The 25504-nt window shown below is 37.4% G+C and overlaps 1 protein-coding gene across 4 annotated transcripts in view; it reads left to right on the forward strand.

The window, feature by feature from the left end:
* The first annotated feature begins 861 nt into the window (after positions 1 to 861).
* GAPVD1 (GTPase activating protein and VPS9 domains 1) overlaps positions 862 to 25504 on the forward strand; it is a 65006-nt gene continuing 40363 nt past the window's right edge. For all 4 annotated transcript variants that reach the window (XM_049895358.1, XM_049895357.1, XM_049895359.1 and 1 more), the window contains exons 1-3: positions 862 to 1021; positions 23082 to 23299; positions 24576 to 25419. In XM_049895358.1, coding sequence (XP_049751315.1) covers positions 23115 to 23299; positions 24576 to 25419 — 1029 coding nt within the window. In that variant the 5' untranslated portion in view covers positions 862 to 1021; positions 23082 to 23114. The remainder of the gene's footprint in view (positions 1022 to 23081; positions 23300 to 24575; positions 25420 to 25504) is intronic.

Below are 25504 nucleotides of genomic sequence, written 5' to 3' on the forward strand. Positions count from 1 at the left end.
TTGGGAAAACTGATTGTTACTTTTTTTCATTTCTTTTTTCGCCTCGAGACTCTCAGTGCTGTTTTCCATTTTTTGAAGGGCTGTCAAGTGGAAAACATCCTCTATTGCTCCAGGCGGCATAACCACCAGCGTTGGACGGAAGTAAAAGGGAAGCAGATTTCAGCTCAGCAGGAGACAGAACTTTCTAACATTTGGAGCTGTATTACTTAAGGTAGTGAAATTTGAGCTGTTGAAATAGAAGTTGGATGACCATCTGTCTGGAATGTACAAGAGAGAATTCCTGCTCAGGGCAGGATGCTGGACTAACGACCTTTAACGTGTCTTCCAATTACAATGTTTATATTACTGTTCAATTCGGCTAACTTGACCTCTGAAAATATATATATATTTATTAGATAAGTTGTCAATTGATTTACTTTAAATAGCTGTATGGTCAGGTTTATAGATTAAGTTTGATAACATAAGTTGTGGAAAACAAGTTTAATTTCGAAAATCCAGATACCACCCAAGACAATAAACGACACTTTTTAACAGAAACCAAGGGGAAGGTGTGTGAGGGGTGTTGTGCGCGTTATGTGTCATTTGTCCTGGACAAGTGAGAGTTGTTATAAAAAACGTAAATGCTCTAAATTGTTTTACTTTACACGTACTTCCTCAGGTGGATTCTTCTTGACCAGCATTACCGTACGCGGAAGCTACGGCCCACACTTGGTCAAAAATTTCCCGGAAGGGAATTTCCCGTCCTCCTACACCCACGACCTCTCCAGCCCGCAGCGGAAGTGGCTGACTAAAGCGGAAGGAGGGCCGCTGGCCGCCCGGGCAGAACTACCGGTCCCAGCGGCCCCCACGGCACCGCGCAAGCGTGGTGGCGTGGCGGCTGTGCCGCCGCAGGACGCAGAGAAGGCAACTAGCTGGCGACGGCGGCGGCGGTGGCGGTGGCAGTTCTCTGCGAGGACCACGTCTACGAGCCACGAGTGGCCATCCGGTGGACCTCCGTGCCCTCCTCCGCATGAGCACATTGGTGAGTGCACGCCCCCCGTTAACCCGCCCTAGGCGCGTGGATCCTTGTCCAGAGGCCAGGCTGCTCCGGCCTAGGGCCGCAGCCTGAGCCTCACGACCGGGCCGCCCGGTCCTGCTGATTCCAGGAGCCCTGGCCGCTTCCCTCTCGTGTCGGACGTGGTGGGAATGGGAGGCGACGCGGTTAGCCCCGGAGAAGAGGTGCGGCGGCGTGTAGGTGCCAGGGTAGCCTAGGGTGGACGGGAGGGAGGGACGCGTGGGGGATGGGAAGGGAAAGGAAGACCTCGGGGCGACTTCGGGTGGGGGCCAGAGGCGAGCGATCCGGCAGGTAGGGAAGCGAGCACAGAGGCGAGGAGATGGAGTGTCTTCTCAGTGCTGCTGGTGGAGATGTGCTTCGGGGACAGTGACAAGCTGGACCTTCGAATCTGGGGGCAGCCCACCTACCATAAACGTGCACACTTGGCATCTCCCCATTTGCTGCTGGAGGTCTGGAAGTGAGGGACTGTTGGTTGCTTCCCATCTCCTTTCCTTCAATTTCGTCTTTTACTAACTGGCAAAATTTAATGGGTGCTGGTCGAGCAAACCGCAGGAGTAAACAGGGTTTTGTGTATAAATCTGCATAAAAACAGGGAAGCGTGGTGTATGTTCAGACGAGAGCTAGGTCAGCGGAGAAACAAGTGCTTTTAAAATTGCGGCAGAAATCAGTTCGTGTAGGGCTTTGAACTAGAAAGACCCTTTAACTTGGGGTCTGTTAGTTGGTGGATAGAATTCAGGGGCTCCTTGAACTAAAATGGGGATAAAATTACACCTTTAATTTTTATGAACTGCTGACTGAAATTTATTATTTCCTTCAATTATGAATGTAGCAAACAAAGCGCAGTAGTATTAGCAATGCCTGTGAGTTTGTCACCAATAAAAATTACAGATGTTTTTGTATCATGTTTACGGTTGTTGCAAATATTTCAAAATATTGTTTATGGCTATCACTTCTTCAGATTTGTGGTAGTTGTTAAACCTTCTAGTGGAAGTGTTATTTAATGTGGAAATAAATTCGTACATATATTGTCATATCTGGTTTTTTTTTTGTTTTGATAATTATTTTAATATAATTGGTTTCCTTTGTAATCCCACGTATATATTGCTTTTAGAAGCATTCTGAGGAGTCCGTAGGTTTGGCACAAAAAGATTAAGACCTCCTGAAGTGGAAATAAGTTTTTTTGAGATTTATAATCTTTTCTGGGAAAATATTTGAACCATTAGGTAAGAAGGATGACAAAGTAGATTGATAGTACAGATGAAAGAGGGAATTGTGTAATTAGGGAAATAAAAATAAAGATTTGGGTGGGATCAAAACAGTAGTTTTGAAAAATAGAATAGATGACATTTTATTTAGGATACTGGGGTATCAGCAAAATTATCTTAGGAAGAAGGTGCAGTGAATACGTTGGCGCCTAGCTTTTTCTATTAAGGTACCTTCCGGTTACAAGTGTTTGAAGCCTTCTGAGCTCTTTTGTAAACCTGTGAAAGGAAATTTTAGTGTATCCTGGTTTTATTTTAAATCATGTAGATAGTGTGGCTTTTAAAGAGAGAGTATCCTAATTTTTCTACGCTAAGTGAAAAGTAGCAGGATCTCTCTTCAAATATATGTTCCTATTGCTGTTATAGAAAGTAAGCATGCAGATTATGGAGTTGGAGAGTTGAGAAGTCATTTTTGTAGTTCAGTGTCATTTTGGGATCAGATTTCTCACTGATGAATTACCCTTAACATTTTTTCAGAGTATGTGTGGCTCAAAACTTACATCTATTTGTAAAGCACCTGCCACATCTTGTATGAAAATTTTTTTCTCCTCTAAAATAATAGCAATAATGGAAAACCTCTGCGTACACTTTTTTTTTTAAAGGAGAGTATGGAAAAGTGAAAGAAAGTATTTGTGAAAGAGGTTATTGGTGCTGAAACAGTTTATGCTGAACTGAACATGCCATATTACAAGTCACTGTGTTGGAGAGGTCTTGCCTGCCATTTTTTGTGCCCTTACTCTACTCCTCTTGTCATTCTTTGTCCCCTGCCTCTTTGTTTTCTTTGTAGCATGTATTTATCAGACATTATATTATTTGCATGTTTATTCAGTCCTATAATCTTTGTATCTCCACTAGAATGTCAGCTCTGTGAGAAAATGGGGTGTCTTTTTTTTACCACTGTACCAGAATAGCAGCTGGCACATATTAGATGCTCAGTAAATATTTGCTGAATAAATAAATGAATAAGTTAATTTATAGGACCTAGGTTTTTTATTTCTAGGTAAAAAGCACATCCATTTTTTTTTTTTAGTCTTGCAAATAATATGTATACTGAGTTGAATCTTTTCATCTTATATTTTTTAAAAGACAGGAAATTATTTCACAAACACTGTGTGCTGTTTTTGTGGGCCTTTGGTTTCATAGGGGACTAATCTTAGTGCATTTTAGTACGTGCTGCCACGTACTAAATAGCTTTTGAATAGCTTTAACTTTCTATGGTGTTGTAATAAAAGAAAAGGCCTGTAGGTAAAATCCTATTTTGCTGAGGTTCTTTTATTGTGTAATTCTAGGTTGGTTATTTTATTACTTAATTACTGTCTGGTTCGGTATGTTAAGTTGAAGAATCCTGAAGAACCACAGATTTGCTTCTGTCAAAAGTAAAAAAAGTAGCTTTAGAGGAGATACTGGTGCTAATATTAGCATTGAAAATTTAGCTTTAGAAATGTACTGTTCTTTAGGATCCTGGTAGTCATGCATGCCCTATTAATCAGTGAAATATAAATTAAAATAAGTGATACAGCATTTTTCATATCAGATTGATAAAAAAATGTTTGACAACACCACGTATTGGTGAATATGTGGTGAAATGGTGATGGTAGAAACTGCTGGTGGTGTGTAAATCAGTACAGCCACCTTTGAAGAAAATATTTGTAGTACTTAGTAAAACTGAAGATGGGCATATCCTACCCTATAATTTCACAACTTCTGAAAGGAAATAAGAATGGGAGGTGGTTGCAAAGGGGATGATAATCCCCTTTATATATATGTATACACACATATGTACTTATGCACATGTATGCGTATGTATATATGACTAGAAGCAACTATGACAACTATGACAGTATTTTAACAGTTAATTCTGGGAAGCAGAATACGTGTGCTAAATTATTCTTTGACCTTTATTTATTTATTTATTTATTTTTTCACTAATCCATAATTTCTGAATACTTTTTCCCAGTTCTTCGTTTTGAAAAATTGTAAGGCTACAGAAGAGTTTTAAGAATAGTATGGTGAACACCTTCACTTAGATTTGCCAGTTAACATTTTGTCATGTTTGCTTTACACAAAACACATAGATGCAGATATTTTTTTGCTGAACTATCTGAGAGTTAGGTTTAAATACCATCAGTACAGTTCACTTGCAGCATGTATTTTCCAAAAACAAAGACTTCATCCTGCATATCTATAATACAGTCATTATAGTCAAGAAATTTAACACAGATAATATAATATTATAATACTTAGCCGTATTCAAATTTCCCCATTTGTCCCAATACCGTCCTTAGTTTTTTTGTTTGTTTGTTTTTTGGTTTAATCCAAGATCTAGTCAAGGATCTTGCATCACATTTAGTTGTCTCCTTGACTCTAGAATGGCTTGCCAGCCTTTTTTTTTTTTTTGGTCTCTCATGACAGTGACATTTTTATAAGTGTCTAGACCTACATGTCCAGAATGCTACCTAGGTGATTTTAGGTCTCTCATTGTATGACATCAGAGGTACATGATGTCAGTTTCATTATTGTTGCAGAATTTGATCATTTGATTAAGGTAATATTCACTAGATTTCTATTGTAAAGGCACCTTTTTTCCTTTGTAACTATTAAGTACTCTGTGGTGTGATAATCTTTTTTACTTTCTCAAAGTCGTGAGTTCTTAGTAGAGGTACTGGTATAAAGGGTCAAACAAATTTAGATTGGAGATACCACTTTTTTTTTTTTAATTAATTTTTATTGTGCTTTAAGTGAAAGTTTACAAATCAAGTCAGTCTCTGATACAAAAATTTATACGCACCTTCCTATACACTCCTAATTGCTCTCCACTCTAATGAGACACCACATTCTCCCTCCACTCTCTCCTTGTGTCCACTCAGGCAGCTTCTGACCCCCTCTGCCCTCTCATGGAGATACCACTTTTAAATAGGGAAGTGGGAAATCTGGGGGTGCTGTATGAAGATGATGTTTGAACTAGACCTTGAATCCTAGATGTAATTGGCCATGGGGATGTTGGAAAAGGGCTCCAGGTGGAGGAGGGAACAACTTGAACAAAGAAAAGACAAAAGAATTTGTAAATCCAATGGGGGAAATATCCAAGTCTTAAAAAAAAAAAAAATTATTTTTTATTTTGGGGGCCATGAGGGGAGCTAGGGTGTTAAGTGCCTGAAAAGGAAAGACAAGAGAAAAGATTATAAAGGTAGCTCAGGATGAAAAACGTCTGCAAAAAACTGGGCTACCCAGCTTTTTGCCCCATTATGATCAAAAGTTTATTGTGGGCCCTTGTGGGATCATTTACCTCCAGATGGATAACTACTCCTAAAGTCCACTGTAGTGCATTACTCACAGGATGTCAGTAAACTGAAGAAGAGCCAGAGAAGCGGCACAGGGAAATGGAAAGAGTATGGGCTTTGGAGTCAAAGAAATCTAGATATTAAACACTACTCTGTTGCATTATAGCTGAGTGATCAGGCAGTGAGATATCTGACTTTTCCGAACCTGTTTCATCATCTGTAAAATGGGAGTGATAAATACGTATCACATGGGATTAAATCTCATAATATACAGAAAGTATCGAGAATATGGTGTTCATTCAGTAATTAGTAGGTATCTTTTGGTGCTCCAGCCTTCAATCTTCTGTTACTCTTTTCCACCTTGGTACCACACCCCACACTTTAAAACAAGCCCTATCTTTTGGTGCTTTTTTGGCCATTGTTGCTGTGTTGTCACTTCCCACTTCACCTGGCTGGCTCCACTGTGAGTTTGCAAACTGCTTTCCAGTGATGGCACACAGTGCTTACCACCCTACAAGGTGTCTTATTTATTTATTTTATTGTGCTTTAAGTGAAAGTTTACAGTTCAAGATAGTTTCTCTTATAAAAATTTATACACACATTGTTATGCGACCCTAGTTGCTCTCCCTTTAATGTGACAGCACACTCCTCTTTTCCACTCTGTATTTGCCGTGTGCATTCAGCCAGCTCCTGTCCATCTCTGCCTTCTCATCTCACCTCCAGACAGGAGCTGCCCATTTAGTCTCATGTATCTACTTCAGCTAAGAAGCACACTCTTCACAAGTATCATTTTGTGTCTTATAGTCCAGTCTAATCTTTGTCAGAAGAGTTGGCTTTGGTAATGGTTTTAGTTTCGGGCTAACAGAGTCCAGGGGCCAAGTCTTCTGGGGTCCCTCCAGTTGCAGTCAGAACATTAAGTCTGGTCTTTTTTCTAGAATTTGAGTTCTACACCCCACTTTTCTCCTGCTCCATCAGGGTCTCTCTGTTGTGTTCCCTGTCAGGATCGTCATTGGTGGTAGCTGGGTACCATCTAGTTGTTCTGGTCTCAGGCTGATGGAGTCTCTGGTTTATGTGGTCCTTCCTGTCTCTTGGGCTCATATTTTCCTTCTGTCTTTGATGTTCTTCATGCTCCTTTGCTCCAGGTGAGTTGGGACCAATTGATGCATCTTAGATGGCCGCTTGCTAGCTTTTAAGACCCCAGATGCTGCTTATCAAAGTGGGATGCAGAACATTTTCCTAATAAACTTTGTTATGCCAGTTGACCTAGATGTCCCCTGAAACCATGGTCCCCAGACCGCTGCCCCTGCTACACTGTCCCTCGAAGTGTTTGGTTATACTCAGGAAGCTTCTTAGCTTTTGGTTTAGCCCAGTTGTGCTGACTTTCCCTGTATTGTGTGTTGACCTTCCCTTCACCTAAGATAATTCTTGTCTACTATCTAGTTAGTGAATACCCCTCTCCCTCCCTCCTCACCCTTTGTAACCATCAAAGAATGTTTTCTTCCATGTTTAAACCTTTTCTTGAGTTATTATAATACTGGTCTTGTACAGTATTTGTCCTTTTGTGACTGACTAATTTCACTCAGCATAATGCCCTCCAGATTCATCTATGTTGTTTTTTATTGTTGCATAGTATTCCATTGTGTGACTGTGCCATAATTTGTTTATCCATTCATCTATTGTTGGGCACCTAGGTTGTTTCCATCTTTTTGCTATTGTGAACAGTGCTGCAGTGAACATGGGTGTACATATATCTATTTGTATGAGGGCTGTTATTTCTCTGGGATATATTCCAAGGAGTGGGATTGCTGGATTGCATGCTAGTTCTATTTCTCACGTTTTAAGGAAGCATCAAATTGATTTCCAAAGTGATTGTACCATTTTATATTCCCACCAGTAGTGTATAAGTTTTCCAGTCTCTTCAACATTTATTACTTTGTGTTTTTTGGAGTAATGCTAGCCTTGTTGGGGTGAGATGGTATCTCATTGTAGTTTTGATTTGCATTTCTCTAATGGCTAATGATTGTGAGCATTTCCTCATGTATCTGTTAGCTGCCTGAATGTCTTTTTTGGTGAAGTGCCAGTTCATATCCTTTGCCCATGTTTTATTGCGGTTATTTGCCTTTTTGTTGTTGATGTTTTGCTGTATCTTGTAGATTTTAGAGATAAGATGCTGATTGGATTTGTCATAGCCAAATTTTTTTCCCAGTCTGTGGGTTGTCTTTTTACTCTTTGGTGAAGTCTTTTGATGAGCATAAGTGTTTGCTTTTTAGGAGCTCCCAGTTAGGTAGTTTCTCTTCTGATGTCTGTGTATTGTTAGTAATGGTTTATATGCTGTTTATAGCGTGTATTAGGACTCCTAGTGTTGTCCCTATTTTCCCTTCCATGATCTTTATCGTTTTAGATTTTATATTTAGGTCCTTGATCCATTTTGAGTTAGTTTTTATGCATGGCGTGAAGTATGGATCTTGTTTCTTTTTTTTGCAGACGGATATCCAGTTATGCCAGCACCATTTGTTAAAAAGACTGTCTTTCCCCCAATTAAAGGACTTTGGGCCATTGTCAAATATCAGCTACTCATAGGTGGATGAATTTATGTCAGGATTCTCAATTCTGTTCCATTTGTCTTTGTATCGGTTGTGTCAGTACCAGGCTGTTTTGACTACGATGTCGGTATAATAGTTTATAAAATCAAGTAATGTGAGGCCTCCCACTCTGTTCTTCTTCTTCAGTAATGCGTTACTTAGCTGGGGTCTCTTCGCTTTCCATATGAAGTTGGTGATTTGTTTTTCCATCTCATTAAAAAATGCCATTGGAGTTTGGGTTGGGATTGCATTGTATCTGTAGATCGTGTTAGGTAGAATGGACATTTTCACACTGTTGAGTCTTCCTATCTGTGAGCAAGGTATGTTTTTCCACTTATGTAGGTCTCTTGGTTTCTTGCAGTAGTGTCTTCACAAGGTGTCTTTTAATGTTATTCTGGGAACCGTGACCATATATATTAACTTTTTTTTGGGTGTGACTAACAATACAAAATTGACTACTCTTTAAATGTGATGTTGTGTGCCATCAAGTTGATTCTGACACACAGAACCTTATAGAACAGAGTAAAACTGCCTCATAGGGTTTCGCAAGCTGTAATCTTTATAGGAGCGGATCACCAGGTCTTTTCTCCCTTGGAGCTGCTGGTGGGTTAGTAGCTGAGCATTTAAGCATTGTGCTACCAGGTCTCCTTAAAAGTGATACTCTTCAATTTAGTTTATTTGTTAGGAGAAAATTATCCCTAGTGTTTGTAGAAGATTTAGTGGTTTAAGAGGGAAAATGGATATATTCACAGTGAACATTTCACTTTATTCTTTTTTTTATAATTGGGTCAATGTATTGGGGAGAGTTTTTGCAGTGGTGGTATTGGGGAGAGTTGGTTACACGTTATTCTACAAACCTTAGAGGTAAAGTGTGATATTTTTTTAAATGCTGATATAAGTGAAATCCGTTTTCACTTTGGCAAGATTAGTACTTGGAAAAAGGTTTTTTTTTTTTCCCCTTCAACTTTGTGGAGCTTTTCTGTTTTTTCATAACATGCATTTCCTTCTCTGGAATTTTTTCTTAGGCAAAATGGATTTCAGTTATGTATTTTTTACATTTTAACTGCTTAAGCTTACATTTGTATAGATTTATTTTTGGCTTTAGCTCCTTAGATAATCCTAATCAAGGTGTTTTCATTTGTAAAGGATCTAGGACCAATAGTTTCTGTATTGTATATACATTTGAGAAGTTTTAGGCATCAAGTTGTTTGATTCTCGTTACTGAAATTATAGGTAACTAAAATTCCTTCTTTATGCTTACCTACATTTTCTTACTTTTCTGAATATGTATAAATACATATTATGATTTTTGCAAAAATGTTTCAAAAGAACATTCTTTATTGTTTATAGACTGAGACCCAATTTTGAACTCTGCAGTGCAGTGGTCAGAGGAGACAGTAAATATCTGTTGATATTTCAAGTTCTCATATTTAATATATAGAAATGAATGGTGGGGTGAATTAAAAGAGAAAAAAAAAAAACTTACAGACCTTATAAGTGTCTCTGTAATTTTTTTTTTAGGTTTGAATATGAACCAGATACCTAACAAGTATTTGTATCTGAAAGGAAAGTTATAACTTTTAATGCTAACATTGTAATTGTATATATAAAGTCAAAATTATGTTTATATAAACTGGTAAGCTATATTTTATAAGGCTTTAAGCGTACTCTTGTAACCATAAAAACATAGTCAGAATGTCTACTCATTAATCTAAGATGTCTGTCTGAGAAGGTGCTTGCTTGGTCTTGCTTCCATGTAATGCTGGTACACCCACGCCAGATACTTGTGGAAAGCATGTTGCTGAACGTGTTCAGTTCCTTTTTTTTTTTTTCTTACTAATTTATGTTTTTAATATATTTTTCATGAATCTTTGAAAAGACTAAAGTGTTGTTTTTCTATTAGAAAATTTAAAAGGCAAAGTTAGTCGTGGAATATTATTAGCCTTTTCCCTTTTCTCAGGAACAGAGTCAAATATTATCTTCCCAAACAACTTAGTCTTAACTTAAAATACTTGTATTTTTCAGGTTTTTAGAACTTAGGCTTAACTTACCTACTTTCAGTCTACTCTGAACTGCCTTCTTTCACTTTCTAATGCAGAAGACTGATTGTACTTCCATTGTTTATAAATCCTTATTACCTGATAAAAATATATTAGGTTTAAAAGTCATGTTACTTAAGGCAGAATTGCAAAATGTTTACAAAAATAGATTTCTGCTGCAGAAAAACTTAGAATTTTTTTTTTTTAATACAGCAACTATTCATTTCATCTTTACTACCTGCTTTAGAACTCAAGGAATATAACTTTGACTCCTCCAAAACAAAGTCCCTTTTACTATCTTAACTCTTGAAGATTGTAATGGCCTACATCGATTGTGGCAGAAAGTGGCTTATTAATTTTCTCTATGAATAAGTTTCTGTTTCTATCATTTCAAAGCATAATTTTAATGATAATAATAGCTAACATTCATTGAGTTTCTTCTTGTTTATATAGCTATTTAAAATCATGAACTCCATAATTTTCTGGAGGCATCTTAATGGTTGGTTTGTTTTTGAAAAGCTGTTTTAACTAGGTAATTTTTTGTGTGTTCCAGAAGGTTCCTTTCAGGTAGAACACAATCAGTGATAGTAATACTACTTATAGTTTGGTAATGAATTTTTAGTAGAAGCCCTGGTGATATAACCGTTAAAGCCCTTAGTTGCTGACTGAAGTTTTGAAGGTTCCAACCCACTCAGCAGCTGTGGGAGAAAGACCTAGCGAGCTGCTCTTACAAGGATCACAGCCTAGAAAACCCTATGGGGTGGTTCTGCTCTGTCACATGGAGTCACTATGAGTGGAAACTGACTCAGTGGTACCTAATAACAATAATGAAATTTATAATTTTTATGAAATATCATTCTGGTGAATGATAAAATGGAGATGACAGGCTGCTGTTTACATGGTTTCTTTATTTTTGAGTGTAGACTCTTGGATCTTGAAACAGGCTTTACCAGTATTACAGCTCAGCAAAAATGCAGCTGAAGCTCAGAGTTCTCGTTCTGCTCTTCCATTTGGTTGTTTTGTACACCCACTGTATTTATGGAAGAAGCTAAGTTTATCCAGGGGACCAAAGCTTCCTCAAAGCATGTGGGTGGTGAAATCTTTTTCATAAAGGTTTGCAGAGGGTTCTAAGGACTTTAGGCTTTTTTTTTTTTTTTAGTTATTTGGTTTATTTTGATCTCCAGATTTATATATGTGTTAGTGTGTTGTCATTAAAGATTTTTGAATAGAAGGAAGCTAGATTTGGTGGTATTTAATTTCAGACTATTAAAATTAATGGAGGTTTATTTAAGTGTAAAAGTTCCTGATAGTCATCTTTTTCTACATTGTAGTATCTATTTCTGCATTGCATCTCTTTGTATCATTTATTTTCTCTGGGAAGCAAAGGAATATAATTTTAAAGCCATTGCACTTCTGCTTTCTGTGTGTAGCTTGTTATTGTTGAACTATGTCTGTCTGAAAATTAAGTACTGTGTCCTTTTTGTTGGATTTGAAAATTTTCACATTTTAAAAATATTATTATTCACAGGATTTTGCCTGGTCCACAGTGTTTTAGTAATTGCACTAGCAGATATTTCAGCAGGGGAAATCTTAGTGCCAAGTTTTTATTATGTTTTTTCTTTCTTTTTTTTTAATTACTTAAGGTAATAAATGTTCTTTGTTAAAAAAAAAAAAAAGTTCAAAACAATGCAGAAAATCATAGCTTTCTCCATCCCTCGTAGATGCATGTACTGTATGATTTGGATTTTTAAAAATTTTTTCTTCTTTTTCCAAAAATTATAGTTAAAACTTTTGTTTGCATAGTGCATTACACGTATCAACTTATTTAACCCTCATGATCCTATGAACAAACTATAAAGTAGATTCTATTATTATATCAATTTATGGATGAAACTGAGACAGAAATAAAATGACTACCCAGAGGTCCCACAGCTACTGAATGTCAAAGCTGAGATTTGAGCTCAGGTAGTCGGGCTCCAGGGTTTATGCTTCTAACCCTTACACTGCCTCTGGGATCTTACCAAGCATATTGTTCTATGGTTTGCTTTTTTCCCTCAATGGTATAGACACCTTTCCATGTAATTCTACCTCCTTAGTAACTGTGTAGTATTCCATGGCATAAATACATGGCAGTTTATCTAACTTAAGACCTTTCAGACTTAATCTTGTTTAATATTGCCAATCCCATTAGTAATGATCTTAGGTAATAATTTAAAAAGCCAAGGTTTTGAACTGGAATAGTGAGGATACATTAGTATTTACTAAGTAATGTATATTACCTATCCAAGTGTTTTTTATATTCTCTCAGTTGCGGTTTTCATTATTTTTGTGGTTGATGTGCCTTCTTTAGTTCTGAAAAATTAATAGTGCAGGGGAATAAAATCACTATTTGTTTGGATTTTATTTACTTTTGGTAAGGTCTGTATTTTCTGGTATCATAGCAAGAAGTCTGTTATATACAGTATTTGAATTCTGAATACTACCTGGCTTTTTATTACTGATATCTTCAAAGGAATGTATCTTTCAGTTTCTTGTACTTGTGCCAGGAATAGTTGGCAGTAAGTCTGCTCTCCTTTCTATGATGTTGTATTCTTGTTTCAAATATACCAACTAAAGTTATAAAGTATCACTTGTTTCAGAGATTTTTCCTCATTAACCTGCGTGTCCTAATTGTCAGGAAGCATTTTTTCTGGTAAATTAATAGTAGTTTCAAATGTACTCATTGGAAAATTAGTAGATATTTTTAACTTAAATTTTGTTACTGTCCTTTAATCATTTTGGAACTGAGCTAGCAACAGCTTATCTAATTCCTAACTGGAACATTGTTCTTCACCATTTAGTCAGTGATTTATTAATATAGCAAACATTCAGTACTTGCAGTGTGCCAGTCACTATGCTAGGTAGTGGGAATACCAAGATGAATATATCCCTACTTCAGGAAACTTGGAGTTTTGTTGAGAAAACAACATTTCGTTGCAAACAGTATAAATTGCTATGGTAGAAAACCAAAAACCCCTTGCTGTCAAGTCGACTCCGACTCATAGTGACCCTGTAGGATGGGCTAGAACTGCCTCATAGAGCTTCCAAGGAGCACCTGGTGGGTTTGAACTGCCACCCTTTGGTTAGCAGCCATAGCACTTAACCACTGTGCCACCAGAGTTTCTATAATAGAGATGTGCCCAAATGAGGAAGTCTCTGAGTCAAGGGAATGGGCTGTAAAGGCTCCTCGGTATGGCCTGGGCCCTAAAGCCTAAGTGAATTTATTGGCCAATGAAAGAAGTGGGCAAAGAATTCTAAATAGAGGGTGTAAATAGAGGGTCTGGTCTGTGAAAGCCACTTGAAATTGCCATTAGAGTGTCGTGCATACCTACCAGAATGTGAGCTCCTCAAGAGCAGACCTTGTCTGTCTTGTTCATCAGTACCCAGCACATAGTTGATGTCTAATAAGCATCTATTGAATGAATAAGTGAAGGAAGTACACTGAATAAGTGGTTAAGAGTTATGGCTGCCAACCAAAAGGTTGGCAGTTCGAATCCACCAGGTGCTCCTTGGAAACCCTGTGAGGTGGTTCTCTTCTGTCCTTTAGTGTTGCTAGTGGCATAGTGGTTAAGAGCTACGTCTTTTAACCAGAAAGTTTGGCAGTTCGAATCCACCAGGCGCTTCTTGGAAACTCTATGGGGCAGTCCTATAGGGTCATGAGTCTGAATCGACTTGATGGCAATGGGTGGGTTTTATGGATTGGAATTGACTCAATGGCAATGTGTTTTTTTTTTTTTTTGGTTTGGTACTTGTCTGTCCACTTTTTTGAGTGAGAATGAACTCATTTCAGTATGTTATTAAGGCCTGACAATTTTTAGATCATGTAATTTAACAAAGCATTATAAAATATGTAAGAAAGTATTCCTGGGCTGAAAGAGATGTATGTAGAAACAGACATGCAGCTAAATCACTGTAATTCAATGTGATTTTTTTTATATTTATAAAGAGAGATTTGTAAGGGACACCTCTTTCTCTTTCTTTCTTTTTTTTTTTTTAGTGAAAAAATTTGTATTTAGAATTAGCTGGACTCCGTTTAGATAGCCCCAATTTTGTTGTCAGCTTTGAAAGCATCATGGTCAGGAGCCAGTCAAACATAACGCTGCCTTCTCTTCACTAGACCTGATCAGGGTGTTCACCTTGGCCGCATCAGTGTCAAAACTTCTTCACAGCCTACTTGGTGCTTGTTGACCTTGACAGCCACAGTAAACACAAGTGTGTCTTCAGTCTTTTTCATGGCTGATTCATTGGTCAAGCAAAACTTGGTGATGGTATAGTGGTTGTCTTAGACTGGATTCTTTAGAGAAGCAAAACCAGTGAAGCGTATATATACATACTCCATTGGTGTCTAGTTGATTCCAACTCATAGTGACCCTACAGGATGGAGTAGAATTGCCCCATAGGGTTTCCAAGCAGTGGCTGGTAGATTGGAACTGCTGGCCTTTTTGGTTAGCAACCAGAGCTGCTAAAATATCATAACCCAGCCAAGTTCACACACAGCTTAACCATCACAGCAGGCAAGCTTGTTTCTCCTGGGTACAATCTTCTGAGGATATTTGGGCTGCCTTCGGAGCTGTAGTGTCTTGGGGTGATGAAATCGGTGACTTGTGGATCTTCTTTCTTGTGTATGGCGCGAAAACCCTGGTGGCATAGTGGTTAAGAGCTACAGCTGCTGACCAAAAGGTCTGCATTTCGAATCCACCAGACGCTCCATGGAAACCCTATGGGGCAGTTCTGCTCTGTCCTGCAGGTTTGCTATGAGTCAGAGTCCACTCTGCGGCAACAGGTTTGTTTTTTTTTTTTTTTTTTGGTAGATGCCTTTCCATGCTGCCGCCTTGGCCTTCAAAGCCTTTGCTGTGGTTGGGTTTTAGGAGTGGAAGGTGCTTCCTTCTGCATTTTGGCACTGTCTTTGTGAAAAGGCAAGGGACACCTATCTCTTGAATTACGAGTTGGTTAGATTTCTGAAAAGTAGTGCGTAATTAAAATAAATGCTCAGATTAAAATTATTTGATTGAGCAGGAGATAGTATTGTAGTAAAACTAAAAAACCAACCCTGTTGCTGTTGAGTCGGTTCCCATTCGTAGTGACCCTATAGGACAGAGTAGAACTGCACCATGGGGCTTCCAAGGCTGTAATCTTTATGGAAGCAGACTGCCACATCTTTCTCCTGAGGAGCAGCTAGCTGGTGGGTTCCAACCACTGGCTGAGTACTTAACCACTGTGCTGTGAGGCCTCCAACGTTGTAGTAGGTTGTAAAAAAAAATGGCAGTCATGTCCTTTTTTGCTCTGTCACACCACCCAGGGACCTATTAATATGAATACTATGTAAGTACTATGAGGAAAAGTGCCTGTACAAGTAAACAAAAACCGTAACTGACAGCCTTGTGTAGGCATCAGTTCATAAAAATGTTTCCCAGGCTTAATCCTTTGAGTGACATCATGATTTCCCCCAAATCTGAATACTACTTTTGCTATTATTTATTTAATGTTTTTTTTTTATAGTATTCTAAAAAAAGTATTTTTAAGGAAGCTTTGCTATTTCTGTAAATGGAAGACTAGCATCACTTACCTTAAATAGAAGTCAACTTAAAGTAATAACAGCAAAACAGTGTAATTAAAACCTTCTTAGCTACCGTATGCAGAAGTCACTGAGTTTGAGGCTTTGTATCCTTTGTTAAAGGGAGAGATGAACAAGTATTAGAGACAAATTGACATCTTACTTAGACTTTCTCCCTGATGTAAATAGAAGGATTGAAAGAGACTCAAAAATGGAATGATTTTCTCACTTAGTAGTTCAGTGTTATTTGGTATCATAAGGGAGGTGAGTGTGTATTCTGTTTGTTGGCAAGATGAGTTCCTGGAGAGCTTCACAAAGGGGAGAGATTTTGGGGCTAGGCCTTAAAGGATAAGTCAAATATGGACTTCTAAGCATATATAATACCATTCGCAAATGGTGGAGACTTTAGGATACGGTGTTTTCAGTGGAACATAGTTCATTATGGCAGCAACATCTGATTTAGGGAAGTGGAGAAACGGTGGGAGATAAGGTAGGAGATGTAAAAGAGGGACTTTGTGGTCGAGGGCTTGATGCCATGTAGCAGATCTTGGACATTATCCTGTAGACAACGGAGGGTAGCATGACAAGATTTGTGTTTTAGAAAGAGTGTTTCAACAACAAGGAGAGAAGAGGAAGAGACTATTGAGATGTTGGACTGACTGGGAGTCAGATGATAATATTGAGGGATATTCTCTCTTTCCACTAGGGAGAGAGAAGAGAGGTAATATAAAAACTAGCTTTTCTTAATTCAGGCTAGGAAATATACTTGCTTTGCTTTAAACAACCAGGAGTTAGTATAAAATGTAATGTAGCAATGGGAATTTCTGTAGGATAGCTGGTAATCCCATTTCTAGGTGGAGGTTGTCTCTGATTTTAGTAAATTACACAGCTCAAATGTTTTTCTTAAGTTTGTGTTATGTTTTATACTGAAAAGAAGTTGCCGAATATGTGAATGTAGAAGTATATTACTTGTATAATTAAAAAACTATTTAAAATAGACTTTATTTTTTAGAACAGTTTCAATTTACAGGAAAATTGAGAACATAGTAAGAGAGTTCCCATATGCCCTGTCCCAAGTTTTCCCTATTATTAACAACTTACATTAGTATAGTATATTTGTTGCAGTTAATGAACCCATATTGTTAGATTACTGTTAACTAAAGTCCATAGGTTATTCAGATTTCCTTAGTTTTCACCTAATACTCTTTTTCTGTTCCAAGGTACCATCCAGGATACTAGATTACCTTTAGTTTGCATTATTTGTGTAGTTTTTAATGGGATCGTCTTATATTAGACATATCAATGTATTTGCAAAGGTATGCATTCTCAGAATTTCAAAACCATGCTTGTGTGTGGTGAGGAATATTATGTTACTGATCATGCTCTTAGGTTGAAGATATTTGGCCCTTAATTTCACTTTTAATAAGTCTTTTCAAACGCGAGTTCCATAATGTTAGCAGGTAGTCCATCTTTCAAGAAGTTTTGTTAAGAAGGGAAGAATTTAAGCTCAGCCAAGAGATGACAGCTGGGGGATATCTGTATTTTATATGGTGTTTGAATGTATACTCAAATTCAGTAGCTGTTACCACAGTCAGATAAAGTTTTGTAACTTTGCTAGTTGGCAAAAGGAATTTTAAGGAGTCAGTTATAGAACTGAAAATTGGTATATTTAGATAATTTGTTGAGAGCAAGGGCTTCTTTGGAATTGGACAGATCTAAGTCTGTTTGAATCTTGACTTAGCTACTTACTAGATATGTCAGTACTTTTCTCAACTGTTAAATGTGGGTAATGACAGCATAACCCTCATAGAGTTGTGAGGATTCAATGAGGGAAAAAATATGTAAAAGCACTTAGAGTGCCTGGCATAAGTAGACTTAAATAAATATTAGTTTGATATTGATATTGTTGGTTTTCAGGAAACTGATTTATTAGCTAATGTCTGTACTTTCCTGTTGTCTTCAATACGGTAAAATCTTCCCACTTTTAGTTATTCATGCCTAAATTTTCTTTAAGCTATACGTGGTGGCTGCTACTTCCATTGTGCTACCGTGGTACCTTGCAAGATAGAACGGTTTTATAGACTTTACCTTTCAGATTTTCAGATCCTTTTTCACAGTTAATGTTTTTAAATAGTAACCTATTAAGTAGGGTGTGGTACTATTTTTTTCAAAACGTGTGAGCCCATGTATGTGGTGTTAGGTAAATTGAGTTCGATTAACATTTTTGAACTTCTGCTTGCCATCAGCTATACTAAGTTGCGCAGTTGTTAGTCCTTACCCTTAGTGTTTACAGTCTAGTTGCAGAGATAGATAGAGATAAAATATCATTATGACCTGGCAGGTGCTGCATGTTATACAAAACAATGTTCAGAGTATAAATTTAATTTAGGTAAACTGTGGGCAAAAATATGTCTGATTTAATTCATATTTTAAACGTCTTGGATTTTATCTAGTGGTTTACTGGCACTTTCCTGTCTTTGTGTGATAATAAAAGTATTATACATTTACACGATGATATTTTTTAAAGTACTGCTTTTTGTAGGTGAGCCACTACCTTTTTTTGACAGCATTCTAGCCAGCTTATTATAGAAAAGAAAGCAACAAAGTTTATAATTCTTGAACTTGATTAAAGAAAAAAAGATGCTTAGCATGTTTATTAATGTCTTTGAAGACATTTGGGACTATTGAAAAGTTTAGAAGGTGAGTTCTTGTTTAGATTAGTTGGAGCAGTACTTTTCATGTGTTAATTTTTTAAGTGATGCTACATTTGAAAATATATTTCTATATAAATTGGTTCATATTTTGCTGTGTCACTGAAAACATGCTCCCTCTTTATCTTGCACACTAGTTTGGTTGTAATTAGACTGTGAGCTCCTTGAGATTAGGGGACCTGGCTAGGCTCCAGCAAAACTCATGCTAGACTTGTTCAATTACATTGAATTAAAGCAGCTAGAAAGACAGAAAATATTTTCCCTTAACTTTTTATTATTAAAATTTTCTAATACACAGAAACTGTTGTTGATACAGTGATCACTGTGTACTCACCAGCCAGATTCAACAGTTGTTTACGTATTGCTGCATTTTCTCTTTATTTTCCTGCTGAACCATGTACAAGTAAGTTGCAGATTTTGTGACACTTCACCTCTATATGCTTGAGTATACATCTTTTAAAAATAAGGTATTCTTCTGTGTGACTACAATACCAGTATAACATCTCTCTGCCTTTGCTTGGCTGCTCCCTCTCTGTCTGAAATTTTACCCCATCTGTCATCTTCTTTATGTGTGGCAAACACCTTTAAAAAAATTTTTTTTTTGCAAATACTTGCTTTTTAAGATTAGGTTCAGGTATCCACCTCCTTAGTCATTCCTTCTCTTTTATTCCTATTCTACATTGTACAGACTTCTAGCACAATGCCCATAATACTTTTGGCCAGCCATTTGCCTTCATGTTTGCCTCATTCTACTAGATTTGAAACTTCTTGAGTGCACTAGGTTTTATTCTTTTTTGTATCCCTAGTACCTAACACATTGCTTGTACCAGACACAAAATAAATCAAGATACTGTATCCCCATTTTATGGATGAGAGAAAGTGAAGTTCAAAGGATATACATTATGTACCCAGAGTAACAGAATTAATTAATGAAGCAGACAGGTCTTTAAAAGCCCATTTCAAAAAAATTTTTTTAATTGCGTTTCAGGTGAAAGTTTACAGTGCAAATTAGTTTCTCATTCAAAAATTTATACACAAATTGTTTTGTGACATGGGTTGCAGTGTGTCAGCACTCTCCCTCTTTCCACTCTGGGTTCCCTGTGTCCATTCATCCAGTGTTCCTGTCCCTTCCTGCCTTCTGGTCTTTGCTTTTGGGCAGGTGTTGCCCATTTGGTCTCGTATACTTGATTGACTAAGAAACGCATTCCTCACGTGTGGTACTATTTGTTTTATAGGCCTGTCTAATCTTTGGCTGAAAGGTAGACTTTGAGAGTCGCTTCAGTTCTGAGTTAGCAGGGTGACCACTGGCCCTAGTCTCGGGGGTCCCTCCAGCCTCTGTCAGACCTTTAAGTCTGGTCTTTTTTTGTAAGTTTGAATTTTGTTCTACATTTTTTTCCCTGTTCTGCCTGGAACCCTCTATTGTGATCCCTGTCAGAGCAGCTGGTAGTGGTAGCTAGGCACTATCTAGTTCTTCTGGGCTTAGGCTGGTGGAGGCTGTGGTTCATGTGGTCCATTAGTCCTTTGAACTAATATTTTCCTTGGGTCTATGCTTTTTTTTTTTTCATTCTCCTTTGCTCTGGATGAGATGGGACCAATAGATGTGTCTTAGATGGCCACTCAGAAGCTTTTAAGACCCCAGATGCTACTCACCAAAGTAGGATGTAGAACATTTTCTTTATGAACTATGTTATGCCAGCTGACCTAGATGTCCCCTGGGACTATGGTCCTCAGCCTCAGTAACTTGGTCCCTCAAGGTGTTTAGATGTGTCTGGAAAGCTTCTATGACTTTGCCTTGGTGAAGTAGTGCTGACTTCCCCTATATCGTGTGTTGTCTTTCCCTTCACCAAAGTTAATACTTGTCTACTATCTAGTTAGTGATTTCCCCTCCCTGTACCTCTCCTCCCTTGTAACTGTCAAAGATAGTTTTTTTCTGTGTGTAGACCTTTTCTTGAGTTTTTATAATCATGGTCTCATGTAATACTTGTCCTTATGTGATTGACTTATTTCACTAACCATAATGCTCTCCAGATTCATCAGTGTTGTGATATGTTTCAAGGATTCATCATTGTTCTTTATTGTTGTGTAGTATTCCATTGTGTGTATGTGTCATACTTTGTTTATCCCTTCATCTGTTGATGGGCACTTAGGTTGTTTTCATCTTTTTACTATTGTGAAGAATACTGCAGTGAACATGGACGTGCATGTATCCATTCGTGCTATGGCTCTTATTTCTCTAGGATATATTCCTAGGAGTGGGATCGCTGGATTGCACGGTAGTTCTACTTCTGGCGTTTTAATGAGGTGCCATACTGTTTTTCATAGTGACTGACTGTACTATCTTACATTCCACTAGCAATGCATAAAAGAGGTCCAATCTCTCCGTAACCTCTCTAACGTTTGTTATTTTCTGTTTTTTTGATTCGTGCCAGTAATGTTGAGGTGAGATGGTATTTCATTGTAGTTTTGATTTGCATTTCTTTAATGGCTAAAGATCGAGAGCATTGCTTCATGTTCAGTATTGTTTTGATTAATTATGATGCCACTCATAATTAAAACCACCCGAGTGAGAATTTTGTTCTCAGCCTATGGACTAGATCCCCCTAGGGGTGTTAGAGTTCTCACGTAGAAATCTACAAACTCATGTACTCATTTTCTGTAGGCTGAGTTAATGAGATTATATGAGTGTGTATGTATATATATACACACGTCACCAATTTTTGGTTTTTGAATACAAATAGATGTTTTTGTGACTAATTCAATAGAGCATCATTTTAGTGAAGCAGACATACTGGTAGATTGAGAGGAGAGTAATATGGGGACCTTAACAATGCAGGAGATTTAGAATAAAAGTTTTGCATAGTTTACTAGGGAATTGATAAGGTACAAGAAAGTGTTTTTTGAAAGCAGTTAAATTCAGGTTAGATAGAATTGCTGAGCTCGAACAATTAAAAATTGTTAAATCTATCTATTTTAGTAAAGTGACTTTAAAATATATTTCCAGCAGCTGCCATAATGTTTAATTCTTAATGAGAAATAATTTTCTAGTTTAATGACTGTCTGCTGTCAACATTGTGTTCTGTTTTCTATCCCACACATGCTTTTATTATAAAACATTCATGGTTTGGTAGGCATCCTAGGTTCAAGGGTATAGCTTAAATAGTAATGCTTTAAAACATGTGTGCAATTTATATCAGTTTGTTAAGCTATTAGATAAATAAGAATCATGTGATTTCATTCATTCCCTTGGCAAATATTTATTCAACTCCTATTGTGAATCAGGCCCTCTCCTAGGCTCTGAAAATATAGCTGTGAGTGAGCAAAGCAGACAAGCCTTTGGCCCTGGTAGTGCTTGCTGCCTTTTAGTAGGAGAGACATACAATAAGCATGATGAACATGCAAATAGATATATTTTAGTAGGAGAGACATACAATAAGCATGATGAACATGCAAATAGATATTTATAATAAAATGCTAGATAGGGGTAAGTGCTTAAAAAAAAAAAAGGAAGAGGGAATAGGAAGTGCTATTTTCTATTTCAGAAAGGAGTTGTCTCAGAAGGCCTTTCTAAATAGACATTTGAGCAAGAGACCTGAATGAGGTGGAGGAACTAGCCTTCCAAACAGATGGATCAGCAAATGCACAGCCTTTGAGGGCGGAGTGTGCTTGTCCTCTTAAAGGAACAGTTAAGGAGGCCAGCGTGTCTGGAGCTGTTGAGCATGGATAGAATGGTAGGAGATGAGGCTGGAATGGCTCATACAGGACCCTCAGATTTCATTCTAAGTGTAAAATATGCCTTTGGATGGTTTCTAATAGGGGAATGAAGTTATCTGACTTAAGTTTGAAGGATCCCTCTAACTGCTGTGTCAAGAACAGACTTTACAAGTACAAGAAAGCAAGCAGGGAGATCAGTTAGGAGATGGTGATTATAGACCTCCAGGTGAGAGGATAGTGGACTAGTGATGGAGGTGGTGAGAAGTAGTCAAATTTGAGATAGGTATTTTGAAGATAGAGTCCACAGGATATGTTGATCAATTGCATTGTGAAAAATTGTAGTGAAGGACAAATAGACACTGGCTTGAAGGATATATACAAGCCATTTACAGTGGCTATCTCAGAGTACTGGTCTTTTAAAAAAAACCAAACCTGTTGCCATCAAGTCGATTCATAGTGACCTATAGGATAGAGTAGAACTGTCCTATGGGGTTTCCAAGGCTGTAAATCTTTACCGAAGCAGACGGCCACATCTTTCTCCTGCAGAGTAGCTGGTGGGTTCGAACTGCCGACCTTTCAGTTAGCAGCCACACATGCACTTACTGCTGTGCCACTGGGGCCACTAGTCTTATAGGAGCTTTAATTAATTTATTTATTTTTTGCTTATCTGTATTTCTAATTTTTCTCTAGTGAACCTATAATACTTCTGTAATAAAAAATATATAGACCATTTCAGAATTGGAGTTAACAGTGGTACTAAATGTAGTCCAATTCTTAATGTGTTCTACTTGTTTTGATTTTGGAAAACAAGTGACGTAAATTTTTTTAATTTGTCTTTCTACTCCCAGTGATCAGCCTCTGTACCTTTTCCACATCTGAAGATGGTGAAGTTAGATATTCATACTCTGGCTCATCACCTCAAGCAGGAACGCTTATACGTAAACTCTGAGAAACAGCTCATTCAGAGGCTCAATGCAGATGTACTTAAGACAGCTGAGAAGTTGTATCGAACAGCATGGATTGCTAAGCAACAGAGAATTAATCTGGATCGGCTTATCATAACCAGGTAAAGAAAAGATTCTGAAGTGTTAAATTTTGTGAGCCACTACAATTCTGCGCTAACTGCTAACTAAAAGTAAATCTGTTTCCAACAAAGTGCTTAAGATAGTTTAAATGGACATGCAGATAAACCTTGGCTTATAAAACAGATTGTTTGTTTTGTTTTTTAATTTAAACACTGTTAGGATTATCATTTAAGCGTTAACAATTTATTCCACACCAATTAGTTTTGTATCTTTGGATATATAGCATGTTTTATTGTTGTAGAAAGTAAATTATTTTGTGTTCTACTTTTCTTCTAGTATTATTTAATACATATATTCCTATGTTTTGATATTGTGTATCTGTTTTTCAGTTTTAGAAGCCACACATTTTATTGTATTAATACATCATTGTTCCAAGAAGCAGTTTTCAACTCTAAGAATAGTAGTGCTAAGATAAAATGTTGAGAAGAGAAACCAGACACAAACAAGTACATACTGTATGATTCAATTTATATGAAGTTCAGAAATGGGCAGAACTGATCTTTGATGAAAAAAGTCAGAATAATGGTTACTTCTTGGGAAGGTGGTATAGACTGGGAAGGGACACAAGGGAGCATTTTGGGTATTAAAATGTTCTGTGTTTTAATCTGAGTGGTGATTACATGGGTGTATACATTTGCAAAAATTGACAAGCAAATGCCTGAGACTTGTGTACTTTGCTGTATTTTTATCTCAATAAAAGAGTTAAAGAGAAAAAAGAATATGCTGCCGTGAACATTGTTACAGTTGTGTTTTTTTTCCCCTCTTTGGGCTTGTTTTATTAGGATTTGTTTCCAGAAGTCAGAAGCCTGTGTTGAAGGATTATAATTTTATATCTATTACATACTGGCAGGTTGCTGTTGAGAAAGGTGGAACTAATATGCCTGATATGGACTTAGTTTAAATTATTTTTTAGTACTTGGATATTTGTAAACTTTCTTGTGTCCATAAATAAGCAGTTTTTAACTGTAGCTAATTTTTATTTAATCAATAAGGGTGCAGCTCTGGGCAATAGTTGTTATGATCTACAACTTGATGCTTTTCATTGAAACTGATTTAGTATGAGGAATTTGTCCTCTTTTATACTTTTTGTTTTGCCTTTCTTTATACATCCGGGTGCTGTTGTTTGAAAAGATTTTAGCAATTCAGAGTGATCTCATTGCTGAAACTATAATCAACTCACATTTCCATGTTTTGATATAGTATACATGTATTATTATCATTAATATTATTTAAGCTTGTTTGCTTTTTTTTTTTTAGTGCTGAAGCTTCTCCTGCAGAATGTTGTCAACATGCCAAGATTTTGGAAGATACACAGTTCGTTGATGGATATAAGCAACTGGGATTTCAGGAGACTGCTTATGGAGAATTCTTGAGCCGATTAAGGGAAAATCCTCGTCTTATTGCCTCCTCTTTGGTTGCAGGAGAGAAACTTAATCAGGAGAACACACAGAGTGTTATTTACACAGTCTTTACCTCCCTCTATGGCAACTGCATTATGCAAGAAGATGAAAGCTACCTCCTTCAGGTTTTGCGATACTTGATTGAATTTGAACTTAAAGAAAGTGACAACCCCAGACGACTTTTGAGGAGAGGAACTTGTGCCTTCAGCATCTTATTTAAACTTTTTTCTGAAGGACTGTTTTCTGCCAAACTTTTCCTCACGGCTACGTTACATGAGCCAATCATGCAGCTGTTGGTTGAAGACGAAGATCACCTGGAAACAGATCCAAACAAGCTAATTGAGAGGTTCTCTCCATCTCAACAGGAAAAACTCTTCGGAGAGAAAGGCTCAGATAGATTCAGGCAGAAGGTTCAAGAGATGGTGGATTCCAATGAGGCCAAACTAGTGGCTTTGGTCAACAAATTTATTGGTTATCTCAAACAGAACACATACTGCTTTCCACATAGTTTGAGGTGGATTGTGTCACAGATGTACAAAACCCTCTCCTGTGTGGATAGACTGGAAATTGGGGAGGTCAGGGCAATGTGTACTGATCTCCTCCTGGCTTGCTTCATTTGTCCTGCAGTTGTCAATCCAGAACAGTATGGAATAATTTCTGATGCTCCTATTAATGAGGTGGCAAGATTTAACCTGATGCAGGTATGCTGTTGCAGTTGTTATTAATGTGACATTCAGTTTAAAATCAGGCGATGGGTCAGGGGGTGGGAACATAAGATATGATAAT

Source organism: Elephas maximus, chromosome 9 (genome assembly GCF_024166365.1).
Source record: "Elephas maximus indicus isolate mEleMax1 chromosome 9, mEleMax1 primary haplotype, whole genome shotgun sequence".
NCBI classification, from domain to species: domain Eukaryota; kingdom Metazoa; phylum Chordata; class Mammalia; order Proboscidea; family Elephantidae; genus Elephas; species Elephas maximus.